The sequence below is a fragment of the Pantherophis guttatus genome, chromosome 13 (genome assembly GCF_059756535.1).
Source record: "Pantherophis guttatus breed Tessera chromosome 13, ASM5975653v1, whole genome shotgun sequence".
Taxonomy (NCBI): domain Eukaryota; kingdom Metazoa; phylum Chordata; class Lepidosauria; order Squamata; family Colubridae; genus Pantherophis; species Pantherophis guttatus.
Genome location: NC_142075.1, coordinates 5,736,548 through 5,750,603, shown reverse-complemented (window position 1 = coordinate 5,750,603; position 14,056 = coordinate 5,736,548). Strand labels below are relative to the sequence as shown.

Genomic DNA, 14,056 nt, shown 5'->3' with positions numbered 1-14,056 from the left:
ACATGTGCCCTCCCCACCAATTTTTATCTTCCAGGTTGGTGCTGGAGGCTTTCCAGGCCCAAAACGGGGAGCAGGGGGGCCTCATGCGGTGCCCCCGTGCCCTGTTTTGGCTTCCAGGTTGGTGCAGGAAGCCTTCCAGGCCCCAAATGGAGCACAGGGGGGTACGTGCCCGCGCACCCTCCCCCAAAATGCAATGTGAGCATCCCCGTGCATGCACCCCGTCGCCTGTGCATCTGTGGCAGAGACCCGAAGACCGGCTGGCCGGTGGAGGAGTGCAGGCATGCGCGGTGGAGCTGGGCTGGGGTGACGGCTGGTGTGCCCGCAGAGAGGTCTCTGCGTGCCACCTGTGGCACGCATGCCATAGGTTCGCCATCACTGTCCTAGGGTCTCAGCATCTTTTTTGTATTATAAACCATTAGTGAGCTAGAGAACCAGTACCTGTGAGAATCAAAAGACATGGCAGATTGATCTGGAAGACACACAGTGAGGTTTTGAGGTTTCTCTATGTCATTGCTCAAAACTAGTTGCTGTTCAGGAAACTGTACACTTACTTAAATTTCAGTATTTAAGCAGGATAGATTTTTTTTTTTATTTTCACATGCTATTTAGTTAGACTGACAACTTCATTAGTATTGACCACATTTAAGAATGCAGTTTATAAAGCTTATTTAGTTTTTAGCGAACTAGCAGAAGCAACAGCCCATGAAAATCGATACTAAACCGTAGATTCATTTGGTAGAGGAAAATTAGATGATGGAGGAAAATGGAGTCTCAGAATGGGTGAAAAAGAACAGAAAAAAAATTATTGTCTGGGACATCTAATAATTAAATTCATTACATGCGCTTTATCTTAATTGGTATGAGAGACTCTTTAGCTGTTGCTGAAGTACAATGAAAAGGTTGTTAGAGCTCAAGTAAAAAATATCTGTTAGAAAGGCTATGCACTGAAATTTTAAACCTCTTTCAAAATGAAGCTCAGTGTAGAATATTCTGCAGTCATTCAGTTGGGAACGATTAGCACCTATGTGTGAGGGGAACCTTTACCTTTTTATATGACTGCAGTCTGATCGTTGTATGCCGCCCTGAGTCTTTGGAGAGGGGCGGCATACAAATTGAATTAATAAATAATAAATTAATAAATTGTTCATTGAGACTGCTCACTGCTAACCTCTGAAGCTGATATTCTAAATAGGAGCCTTTTCTACGTGCATTTGAACACAAGAGCAGGGAGAAATGCTCCCGGTTCAGACCGGATCACCCAATCTGGTAGCGATGGAGGCAGGTGGTTTGGAGAACCGGTAGCAAAAATCCCTGCCCACCCACTCCCCATGCCCAGCTGAGCCGCGCCTGGGATCGTCAGAGGCTTCTAAAAGCATTTTTCTACAACCTCTTCAGCCGAAGAGGTTGTAGAAAAAATGCTTTTCAAAGGCTCTGACGATCCCAGCTGAGTTGCCTGATCATCAGAGGCTTTTAAAAGCATTTTTTTAACAACCTCTTCGGCTGAAGAGGTTGTAGAAAAAGTGGTTTTAAAAGTTAAAAAAAAAAAAATTACCCCACCACATTACCCCCCCCACCAAGCCACGCCCACAGAATCGTAGTAACAAATTTTACATTTCACCACTGCACAAGAGAAATATCCTAGCACCAAATCCATGCATAACTAAAATGTGCCCATTTAAACCCACTGAAATGATTGCAATCAAGAAGACGAAAACTGGCGTTAATTAAAATTGCTCAGCTGTAGAAAGCTGCAGGAATGTTTTCTACCAAGAAGACTCTACACCCATTTGCACTACTCAGGTGACCCTGAGGACACAGACAAACCTCCAGGTGGCCTCAACGACCCTCTAAAAGGATGCAAATGACCTCTGCAAGGAGTATCAATCCTTCCGTTCCCCACCATCCAGTCAGAGCTGAAGAAGCTTCTTGGATGAGAAGTGAAACCTCTTCAAAGAAAAGCCAGAAAGTTCCAGTTGCCTCTTGAAAAAACCACTTTTGGAATTTCACCGGATGGCTTGAAAGGATTACCTGTATTGATATGGGAGTTCCTCTCCGTTGGGCAGATGAGGAATCTCTGGGGGTGTTACGAAGACGGTGTGCTCGCTCTTGTGGGACTCATCGAGTTCTATAAGCCTTGTGTCGCCAGTCTTGTCTATATCCACCTGTCCAAAATGGATTAAAAAAAGTTATTACATTCCTTGCCAGGAAGTTAGGAACCCTTCAATCCGTGAGCTTTTGCAAACAGTTGCCAGGATGCAGATTAAGGGATAACGTTAAAAACCTCTATTAAAAACTACTTTGTTTTTGATTTGTTGGTATTATTTGTAATTCTACCAATCTCGCAGAAAGAGAGGATAATCTTCTTTCTTGCACTCTTTTCTGACTGGACTCCATCGGGTTGTTTTCAACACGTTTCTTTCAAACGATACCTGCCCTGTGAAGAGATTGCTTTCATGCAGTGTTTCTCAACCTTGGCAACTTTTAAGATGTGTGGACTTCAACTACCCAGAATTCCCCAGCCAGCATGCAGAAGTCTACACATTTTCAAAGGTGTTAAGTTTGAGAAAACACAGGCTTTCGTATAATGGTCTCATGCCTGGACATTGCACATCAGGACAACTAGAAACAAGGACAGTTCCCCCCACCTCCCAATTCTATCACTCTGCTAAACAATTAATTCCCACAACACAGCACAGTCAAACTATTTAGTAAGGCTGTATTACTATTATTCTTCTCATCTTTCCTATTACCTTTCTCCTTTCTCCTTATGACTATAACGTTGTGGCTTGTATCTTTATGATATATATTGTTTTATTTAGTTTCCTAGTATGATATATGTTGATTGCTTATTTAGTATCCTATGACTATCACTAAGTGTTGTATCTTATGAGTCACGATGAATGTATTTTTATGATGACTATGATCATGATTTATCACTTATAGCTTTTATGTACACTGAGTGCTTATGCACCGAAGACAAATTCCTTGTGTGGCCAATAAAGAATTCTACTCTACTTTACTCCATTCCACTCCACTCTTTTCCTATTCCTGTTCTATTCTATTCAAGGGAGGTACTAATACCACTCTATAAAGCTCTAGTAAAACTACACCTAGAGTCCTGCATCCAGTTTTGGTCACCACACTATAAAAAAGATGTTGAGACTCTAGAAAGAGTGCAGAGAAGAGCAACCAGGAGGATTAGGGGACTGGAGGCTAAAACATACGATGAATGGTTGCAGGAACTGGGCATGGCTAGTCTAGTGAAGAGAAGGACCAGGGGAGACATGAGAGCAATCTTCCAATATTTGAGGGGCTGCCACAGAGAGGACGGGGTCAAGCTATTTTCCAAAGCACCTGAAAGCAGGACAAGGAATAATGGATGGAAACTGAACAAGGAGAGATTCAACCTGTAAATAAGGAGAAATTTTCTGACATTGAGAACAATCAACCAGTGGGAGCTTCATCACTGGAGCCTTTCAAGAAGAGATTGGACTGCCATCTGACAGAAATGGTGTAGGGTCTCCTGCTTGGGCAGTGGGGGGGGGGGGGTTTGGACCAGATGACCTGCAAGATCCTTCCAACTCTGTTAACCTGGCCTAGTTTAATTGGTTTTAATGGGGTTTTTAAATTTTCGATTTTATTGATTCTGGGTTTTAAATTGGGAACTTTTCGATTTTGCAGATCTGGGATTTTAAATTGGAAATGCCGATGATTTAATTTATTTTAGTTTTTTCTTAACTTTTGTACTATATGTGTTTTAAATTTGGCTGTCCACCGCCCTGAGTCCCCCTGGGGAGAAGGGCGGTATATAAGTTGAATTAATAATAATAATAATAATAATAATAATAATAATAATAATAATAATAATAATAATAATAATAGTAATCTATTTTTCTATTCTCCTGCAAACATTTTTGCAATTGTTCAGCCTCTTTGTGGAGACAATGTGAAGTTATTACTTTTTTGGGGGGGATTTAGGTATTAATTTAAATCAACAAGCTTGCTTAGATGTGTTTAACAACATTATAAAAGAAATTCTATGTGCCACTTTCTTAAAGGCATTTTTTTCCACAGGATCACTTGAGTCTCAACAGAAAACATGTTTTCCTGCCAGCCGAAGAGCTTGTCATCAATAGAATGGCACCTGGGGGAGCTGGCCCTCTTTCTACGGCACGCAGGAAATGTACTTAATTTTCATAGTTGCTATGCTCATTCCTCTCAGGTGACTGATAAGTAGTTTTCATATTTGCAGCTGTTAGCCCAAGGGGATTCTTGCAAAAATAAATGTTACTGTCTTCAAAAGGCTTCCACAGCGCACAGAAATTTCATGGCTTGCTCTCAATGAGACTGAGAGCAAGCCATGAAAATGTTGATTACTTGGATAGATTATAAAATCTGTCTGAAGCAAAACGGTGCCGAGAATAAACCTCATTATGGAAACACATTATAAATGCAAGCTATACTGAAGCTATGGCATCTCACACTTCATTACTCTATTTGTTTTTCTTTTTCAACGCCCAATGGGAAATACCACATCAATCAAAAGTGGACTATTAATATTTGAACAAGAATGGCCCTTGGGTCAAGATCACACAGAAAAAGGAAAATGGGAAAGCAAAATAATATAATAGGAGAAACCAAAGAAAAATTGAATTGTTCTGAAGTTGGTTAACCTTCCCATCCAGGAATAGAAGTTCTGGTAGGAAAATACCCTTGATGGAAAATTAAAGAAGACCTGGACTCTACACTACAAGAAGAGATTGACTTCAGTGATTTAAATAATTCCATTCAAAGGTATGTTTCTATGATTTAGCATGAAGTTAATCTACTATCAACAGTAGAGATCTTCACATTTCTAGGCTCTACCATATATCAAGACCTAAAATGGACACCTAACATCAAAAACGTCATCAAAGAAGCAAAACAAAGAATGTTCTTTCTGCGCCAACTCAGGAAGCTCAAACTGCCCAAAGAGCTGCTGATTCAGTTCTACAGAGGAATTGTTGAGTCTGTCATCTGCACCTCTATAACTGTCTGGTTTGGTTCTGCAACCCAACAAGACAGACACAGACTTCAAAGGATAATTAGAACTGCAGAAAAAACAATGGCTACCAACCTGCCTTCCATTGAGGACCTGTATAGTGCACGTGTCAAAAAGAGGGCTGTGAAAATATTTACAGACCCCTCACATCCTGGACATAAACTGTTTCAACTCCTACCATCAAAACGACCCTATAGAGCACTGCACACCAGAACAACTAGACACAAGGACAGTTTTTTCCTCGAACGCCATCACTCTGCTAAACAACTAATTCCCTCAAAACTGTCAAACTTTTTACTAAACTGCACTACTATAAATCTTCTCATCGTTCCCACCACCCATCTCCTTCCATTTATGACTGTATGACTGTAACCTTGTTGCTGGTATCCTTACAGTTTATATTGACTGTTTCCTAATATGATTTGATTGCTTATTTGTTCCCTATGACTATCATTAAGTACCTTATGATTCTTGATGAATGTATCTTTTCTTTTATGTACACTGAAAACGTATGCACCAAGACAAATTTCTTGTGTGTCCAATCACAATTGGCTAATAAAGAATTCTGTCCTGTCCTATTCTATTCTACTCTACTCTATTTTTGGAACAGAGAGGTGGTAAATAAAGAGAATCCTTTGTCATCCTGAGCAGGAAGCAGCTATTTGGTTCCACATACTGTTTGCTGAAGTTCTTTATCCGTAAAATAACTCTCCCCAAGTGAAGACATCTAGGTAACATCACAATCACCAGACATGATCCAGTTTTGGTCACCACATTTCAAAAAAAGATGTTGAGACTTTGGAAAAAATGCAAAGAAGAGCAATTATGCAAAGAAGAGCAACAAAGATGATCAAGGGCCTGGAGACAAAAACATATGAAGAACGGGTTGCAGGAATTGGGTATGGCTAGACTAGAGAAAAGAAGGACTAGGGGAGACATGATAGCAGTATTCCAATAGTTGAAGGGCTGCCACAAAGAGGAGGGGGCTAACTTATTCTCCAAAGCACCAGAAGGCAAGAGAAGAAACAATAAATGGAAACTAATCAAGGAGAGAAGCTACTTGGAATTAAGGAGAAACTTCCTAACAGTGAGAACCATTAACCAGTGCAACAGCTTGCCTCCAGAAGTTGTAGATGCTTCATCACTGGAAGCTTTTAAGAAAAGACTGGACAGCCACTTGTCTGAAATGTACAGGGTCTTCTGCTTGAGCATGGGGTTGGACTAGAAGACCTCCAAGGTCTCTTCCATCTCTATTCTGATTGATTACTCCGTGTTTAGTGACAGGTAAAGGAGAATTTTTGCCTTCCATAAAGACAGCTGAAGAGAACACCTCTGATAGGTTGTGATCCTGGCAGGAGAGTTATGCTGTGTGACTTATTTGCTAATGCAATCTTTGAAAGATGATTTCCAAAGCTTCTTTCCTAAGGCAAACTCACTTTATAGGCAACAGACAACAACTAATCCCCAGTCACTTTCTGTTCTTAGGTTACGCTTGAGGGACTCTAGCCAGATCTATAAGAACATAAGGTTCTTGTGTCTACCAAACGGAGAGCGATTGTGATAATACACACACAATCCATATGAAATTTCTCCCTCTCAGAGTGACATATAATGTGTTGAAGCAAACAAAAATAGAGAGTTTTGCTGATGTTGTACTTTAGGAATATACTTTATCCTTTCAATTTGTACTTTAAAGAAGCCGGAGGCTAAATAAAATAAATAATACTTTAAAGTTAAGTTTCCACAGACAAAATCCTTCCCTGTAAGCCTATTGGTATTAGAGCCTACAAATTATCCTTGTTTAGTCCTTGTTTAGTGACTACCTCATTTAGTGACCATTTGCAGTTGCTTCAACAGTGATGAAAAAGCAAGTTTGTGGCCAAACCTCGCATCTACAACCTTCACAAATCCTGTAAGGAACGGGAAAGCTGAAGTAAGCAGAGTGGTGGTTTCACTTAGTGACTGCTTCACTTAACAATCGAGTTGCCGATCCCAATTGTCACTAGACAAGGATTATCGCTTATGAGAGTAAGAAAGAAAAGACTCAAATTGCAGAGGAAGGCTAACGCGAAACATCTCACTAAATTTAACATCTTGTCAGAAAAGCTGCGCCAAAGAAAGTGTGATCAAAAGAATCTCTGAAAAAGTCATTTCACAAGGAATGTCATTAAGGTGGCAGACTTTAGATCTAAATATGCACCCAAACTCCAGATACAATATGCACACAAACATGCCTTGGGTAGATCAAGACAAACAAATATTTTGACAAGTACGAGGGAAGGGATGTGTAAATCTCCTCTACTAAGAGCCGTGGTGGCCCAGTGGTTAGATGCAGTATTGCAGGCTAATTCTGACTACTGACTGCCAGCAGTTCGACAGTTCGAATCTCACCGGCTCAAGGTTGATTCAGTTTTCCGTCCTTCTAAGGTCGGTAAAATGAGGACCCAGATTGTTGGGGGCCATAGGCTGACTCTGCAAACTGCTTGGAGAGGGCTGTAAATCACTATGAAGCGGTATATAAGTCTAAGGGCTATTCTGTTCTGTTTCTGTTCTGTTCTGTTCTCTTCTATTGCCATGGTGATGCAGTGGTCAGAATGCAGTATTGCAGGCCGACTCTGGCCACTGCCAGCAGTTTGATCCTGACTGGCTCAAGGTTGACTCAGCCTTCCATTCTTCCGAGGTTGGTTAAATAAGGACCCAGATTGTTGGGGGCAAGAGGCTGACCTTGTGAACCACTTCGAGAGGGCTGTAAAGCACTGTGAAGCGGTATAGAAGTCTAAGGGCTATTGCTATTGCTACTGGAAGAGCAACTGGGGTTTGCGCAGCCTATCAGAGACTCATCTCCAAAAATGATTGAAGCCAGGGCTGCAAGGGATAAAATGGCTTCCTTATGCAACTGAAAGGCTTCAAGTTCAGGTAGTCCTTGGTTAATAAAGGTAACGGGGGACCAGCAACTCTGTTACTAAGTGACATCATCATAAAGTATGATGTCCCTGTAAGTTCTGGCATTTTTGGTTGTTGCGGTTAAGCAAATCACCAGTGTCATATAGGTGAATCCACAGTTGTTAAGTGAACACCATGGTTATTAAGTCTTTTGCCACCAATAGCCTCCCACAGACCAGTTCGTTCTCACAGGGAGGGACTACTCAGGGTACCGTCAGTCAAATTATGCCGACTGGTGACTCCCAGGGGGAGGGCCTTCTCTGTGAGGGCTCCAACCCTTTGGAATGAACTGCCCCCGGAGATACGGAATATCCCTGATCTCCGTGCTTTCTGCCATGCCCTCAAAACCCTGATGTTTCAACAGGCGGGGCTAAACATATGAACATGTGAATGATTATTTTTTTTTTTTAATGTTATCTAATTCTGGGTTTTATTTAATTGACCAAACTAAGTAATAATTTTAATTAGCAATTTTATGATGTTTGTGTGTCTATATTTTTCTTGACTGTACACCGCCTTGAGTCCTACGGGAGAAAGGCGGTATAGAAATATAATAAATAAATAAATAAATAAATGAATGAATAAATAAATAAATAAATAAATAAAGCAAACCCATTGTTTGCTATGAGGTGTTCTTTCTGAAAATCGGAAGTAAGCACCGTTTTCACGCAAAAATGTCATAAATCGTGGTCATGTGACTGTGGGACGCTGTTGGGAATTGGGTAAAGCTAGTTTAGTGAAAAAAGGTAGGATATGATGTGACAAAGAACAGGGAGTCAAGCTATGTTACAAAGCATCCAAAGGCAAGATAAAAACAACGGATAGAAGCTAATCAAAGATAAATCCAACTTAGAACTAAGGAGAAACTTCCTGACAGTGAGAACAATCAACCAGTGGAACAGCTTGACTCTAGAAGTTGTGAGTGCTCTATCGCTGGAGGTTTTTAAGAAGAGACTGGACAGCCACCTGTCTGAAATGATACAGGGTCTCTAGCTTTAGACTAGAAGACCTTCAATGTCTCTTCCAATTCTGATATTCTATATTCTATGTTTCTTTCACCGAAGAGCTTACAACTAGGAGTTGAGAACTAATCATCTTTCTGTTACCCAACCCGATCTTCTAGACTGCTCTGAGTTCAAGCGAATTTTGTTATTTCCTTGCAACTTGCTTCAAGGCAAGCTTTCTCTGCCTGGCGTTCTCCAGATGTTTGGGTAATATCTCCCTATATCCCTAGCAGACATACCCAGATTGGGTAAGATGAGGAATGTCCTCTCCTAGACCAGCCGGGTAATTCACGGAAGTGGGGGAGAACAAAGGGAAAGGGTCAAGAACCCTCTAGAAGCTAGTATGGACATCTTCTCCCTGCTAGCTCAGTGAAAATAAGAAAACAGTCATACCTTTCAAGCCAATTAACGAATAGAAGAAAAGGGGTTGTAAATCACATTATTCCTTCTTTAACCAATGTGTTTTTCTTGCTAGACACTTCGGCAACTGTAGCCAGTTAGAGGTGGGAGTCCCTCTATAGTGTAGTGAGTGGCCAAAAGTCCTTGGAGCAACAAGTCAATAGTCAAATAGGATGTGATGCCCAAGCACACTTACTTTATTTACACAGTCATCAAAAAATGCAAGGCTTGCATCTTTATCACTAACAAAAGAGCAGTCTTCAATGAAGCGAATGAACATCTGGGTCTTAGTCATCATAGTATAAAACTTTTGATGTGAACGATCACGGCTTTTCAAGAATCCTGTAAGATTAAGAAAAAAAATAATGTTGTAGATCCCACTAGCAGAAAAACAAGGAGCAACTACTCCATACTAGGACCGGCCTAGTATGAATTTTTAAAATGTATGTATGTTTTAATTCGCGGCCAAATTTTATATTCGATTTTAATTGGTTTTAAATTTTATAAATCTGTGTGTTTTAATATGGCTGTACACCGCCCTGAGTCCTTTGGGAGAAGGGCGGTATAGAAATCTAATAAACTCTTAAACTCTTAAACTCCACGAACAAAGGAAGAAATGAAATTAAACACAACCAATTAATTCATACTCTCACTAAGCCACATATGTTTTGATCTATGTGTCTTTGTCTGTCTGGGTGGGTGGGTGGGTCTGGGTTTTGTGTTATACAAGCACCCAGAGTCACTTATTTTGCAAGATGGGTGGCCATATAAATTAGATAGTTAGATAGATAGATAGATAGATAGATAGATAGATAGATAGATAGATAGACAGATAGATATAGATAGATAGATACCCTGTTTCTCCTAAAATAAGACAACCCCTGATAATAAGCCCTCCCTGAAAATATTTAACCGCATGTGGAGCCAGTCCCCACCATTTCCTCTGATTTCCTACATGCGACCCAAAATAATAAGACCTCCCCAAAAATAAGGCCAAGCGCTTATTTCGGGGTTCAAAAAAATATAAGACAGGGTCTTATTTTCAGGGAAACATGGTAGATAGGTAGGTAGGTAAGTTGGTAGGTAGAGATGAGAGAGACGAGAGGGGAGAGAGGGGGAGGGAGGGAGATAAAATGAGCAAAATATGTAAATATTGACAAATTCACAATAATCCATTTTGGATACATGTTTCTAGTATACTAAATTGTAATTTGCAAATTGAGTATTAGGACTGAATCATGGACTGCTCCCTTGCCTTCATTATCAGCATGTTAATCCTGATAGTTTTAAATCATGTTTTCTTGTTTCATCTATGGCTTGTTACTGTTAACATCACATCTGATGGTGGTTTTGTTTCAGTAAACTGGGATTTAACAATCCAGGAATTTACAGGGAAACCAGGGCACTGAAGAGCTCCTTGTAGTTGGTTGACAACTGGAGTACATATCAAATAAATCAATCAATAAGGTAATTGATTGACTATCAATGACCAGCAATAAATAAATAGAGTATACTTTCATAAGGAACGTACTGGATGTTATTGGCATTTTCACATGAGAGATTTAAACCCATTTTGTTTTAATGAGGTTTCTAATGTCAATGAAACTTTGGCCAAAATGTTTGTCTGGTTTATTTTGAAAATTGCCTCTGCACTATTCTAATGAGGAAAACGTTTCACTTTGTAATCTAAAATTTGGCGTTATTTATGTATTTATTTAAATTTATTGGCCAGCCAACTTCAGTGGACTCTGAGAGGCACAGGAAACTAGAGAAAACAACATAACAACAACTAAAAACTCGACAGACATAGGATATTTAGGTCTGTCATATATAACTGCTACTTAATACTAAAATTAACCACATTCATCAACTGGCAAATAATACACAGACTTGGAGTGCCAAGATCAGAAGCAATTCAGAGACTTCAAGAGAAGCAATTTGATTTTAGCTGGATGCTTTGTTCACATTGGGGGGAGTGGTCAATAGAAAATGGTGGGTGTGACTGGAAAATCCAAGTCCCACCCCCTTTTTGCATATGTATAACACACATTATAAAGGGGCAGAGTTTTGATCCACAACTGCTGATGCCACAGACCTCCACAAAATGCCCCTAATTCATGCTTTCTATTTCAACCCAGCCTCTACACCAGTGTTTCTCAACCTGGGGAACTTTTTAAGATTTGTGGACTTCAATTCCCAGAATTGCCCAGCCAGCTGGCTAGATAGATGTCTGGGGAATTCTGGGAGTTGAAGTCCACCCATCTTAAAAGTTGCCAAGGTTGAGAAATTGATTTAGAGGCTAGGCACACAGCTCACCAACCACAGTCTTCCCATCGTGATATGATAGACACGATCTCTGCAAGTCACAGTAATTATTTTTGAATATTTATATAGCTTAATATGCACCGGTTTAAGTTCTCTGGCCAACTTACACACTACGAACACAAGAGGCTCTGGTTTACCTTGCAGTTCAAAAAGGGAGCTCGCATCGGTTGCCGTTTCCGAAGGGGCTTGCGTAATAGGCCTCAGGTAGGACCTGTAACCTTTTAGGATCGAAGCCATAAAAGTGAGAAACGCCTCTTGAATTTCTACATCTATCAGATGCAGCTTCGAGCCTGAATGAAAATCGTAGTCATTCATAGCCAGCTCCATTAAAGCATCGTCTCGGGGTCTTTGCTGCACTGTGGATTTAAAAAAAAAAAAATAGAAATGTCAAAAAATGGTTATATTTATAGAATGGCGGAGGTGGAAGGGGCTTTGGAGGTCTTCTAGTCCAACCCCCTGCTCCAGCAGGAGACCCTATACCCGTGATGGCAAACCTATGGCATGGGTGCCACAGGTGGCACGCGGAGCCATATTGGTGGGCACGCGAGCTCAGCTCTGGCACGCATGTGTGCGCCAGCCAGCTAATTTTTGGGCCTTCTGGGCCCACCAGAAGTCAGGAAACACACTGTTTCCAGCCTCCGGAGGGCCTCTGGGGGGTGGGAAGGTCGTTTTTGCCCTCCCCAGGCTCCTAGAAAGGCTCTCGAACCTGGGGAGAGCAAAAAACGGGCCTACCGAGCCCACAGTGCTATCACATGCCAAAAGCAGGGGGAGCATGGGGGGGCGGGGTGCATAGAATTATGGATGTGGGCACGCTTGCATGTGACCCCACCGTGCTCTCCCCCGCTTTTGGCACGCGATGGCAAGAAGGTTAGCCATCACTGGTATAGGAGAATATTAGTGTGATATATAAATAGTCACAGTCATGCACAAGAGTTGAATAAGAATTGTTTAATTGTTAAAACCCAATAAAACTCAAATGGAAAAAAAAAGAGTTGGCAAGGTTGAGAAACATTGCTCTGAGGATTTAAATAAAAGAAGGGTTGCTTTTTTTTTAACCTCACCAAGGGTTTCAAAGGAAGTGGCACATCATGCAAAGGAAGTGCTGGGTCTAGGGATGAAATGCTCTGAAGTCTGCTACCAGTTTGCTTTGCTACCAGTTTGCTTTGCGCGTGCATGCGCAGTGCACATCAAATGCACGCCTGCACACCGCAGGCGCTACCGTGCAGTGCTGAAAAAGGAAGCCTCTTCTGAGTCTGCAAAGGTAAGTAGAACAGCAGGTGGGCGGGGGAACAGCTGTGCCGCGCAATTTAGATTCGCTAAAGCAGGATTTCCTGCTTTCTAGCAAATATAAATCGCGCGGCATAGCTGATCATTGGAAATACAGGTTCGCCCAAACTGGTAGCACTTTTTACTACCAGTTCGGGCGAACCGGTCCAAACTGGTAGCATTTCACCCCTGGCTGGGTTCCTCAGTGCTACTTCCCCAAAGCACAAATTTCCCTCTGTATAACCTGAATCTAATTTCCCTCTGCTCCTCCTTCATATGAAAAAGGGTTTCACTATCATAGTGTACCACAACCACAATCACAGAAGTGGGCCCTCCTCCACTTACATGCTGCCAGCTGCTGATACAAGTGATTTAGAGTGCTCATCAGTTTCTTACAAGACTTCTTCGGCAAGATCTTCCATGCGATCGTTCGCTTATCTCCTGGCCTGGAATGCAAAGGGAAATGTTAGGGATTAAGAGCCGGAGTGGCGCCGTGGTTAGAAGGCAGTACTGCAGGCTACTTCGGCTGACTGCCGGCTGCCAACAGTTCGGCAGTTCGATTCTCATCAGGCTGAAGGTTGACTCAGCCTTCCATCCTTCCGAGGTTGGTAAAACAAGGAGCCAGATTGTTGGGGGCAAGATGCTCACTCTGTAAACCGCTGTAAAGCACTGTGAAGCGGTATATAAATCTAAATGCTATTACTATTCATTGAGACCAAATATTAATTCAAATATTTGGTCAAATCTGAGCATCCGAATTCCCAGAAGTGATTTCTGCTTCAGTATTGTCAGCTGAACTTAATTCAGTGGAATGGGAATCTTGAAACAGAATTTCAAGGAATCATAAAATCATAAAACTGGAAGGTACCACCGAGGTCTTCTAGTCTAACCCCCTGCCCAGACAGGAAGCATGTTTTGCTTATTATTTTATTTATTAAATGTATAAATGTGTCATCGTTATTTGATTCCTGAAATCTATACCTTTCGTCTTTGACTTACAACTATTTGTTTAGTAACCATCTGAAGTTTCAACAGCACCGAAAAAAAGACACTTTAAGACCGTCTTGCTTAGTAACAG

The 14,056-nt window shown here is 41.3% G+C and overlaps 1 protein-coding gene across 6 annotated transcripts in view; it reads right to left on the bottom strand.

Moving 5' to 3' along the window:
• Positions 1-14,056, bottom strand: part of DENND4A (DENN domain containing 4A) — a 103,458-nt gene that overhangs the window by 38,558 nt on the left and 50,844 nt on the right. For all 6 annotated transcript variants that reach the window (XM_034435445.3, XM_087877777.1, XM_087877778.1 and 3 more), the window contains exons 11-14: positions 13,324-13,424; positions 11,850-12,068; positions 9,584-9,729; positions 2,029-2,162 (exon numbers count right to left, since the gene is read on the bottom strand). In XM_034435445.3, the coding sequence (XP_034291336.2) occupies positions 2,029-2,162; positions 9,584-9,729; positions 11,850-12,068; positions 13,324-13,424 (600 nt within the window). The remainder of the gene's footprint in view (positions 1-2,028; positions 2,163-9,583; positions 9,730-11,849; positions 12,069-13,323; positions 13,425-14,056) is intronic.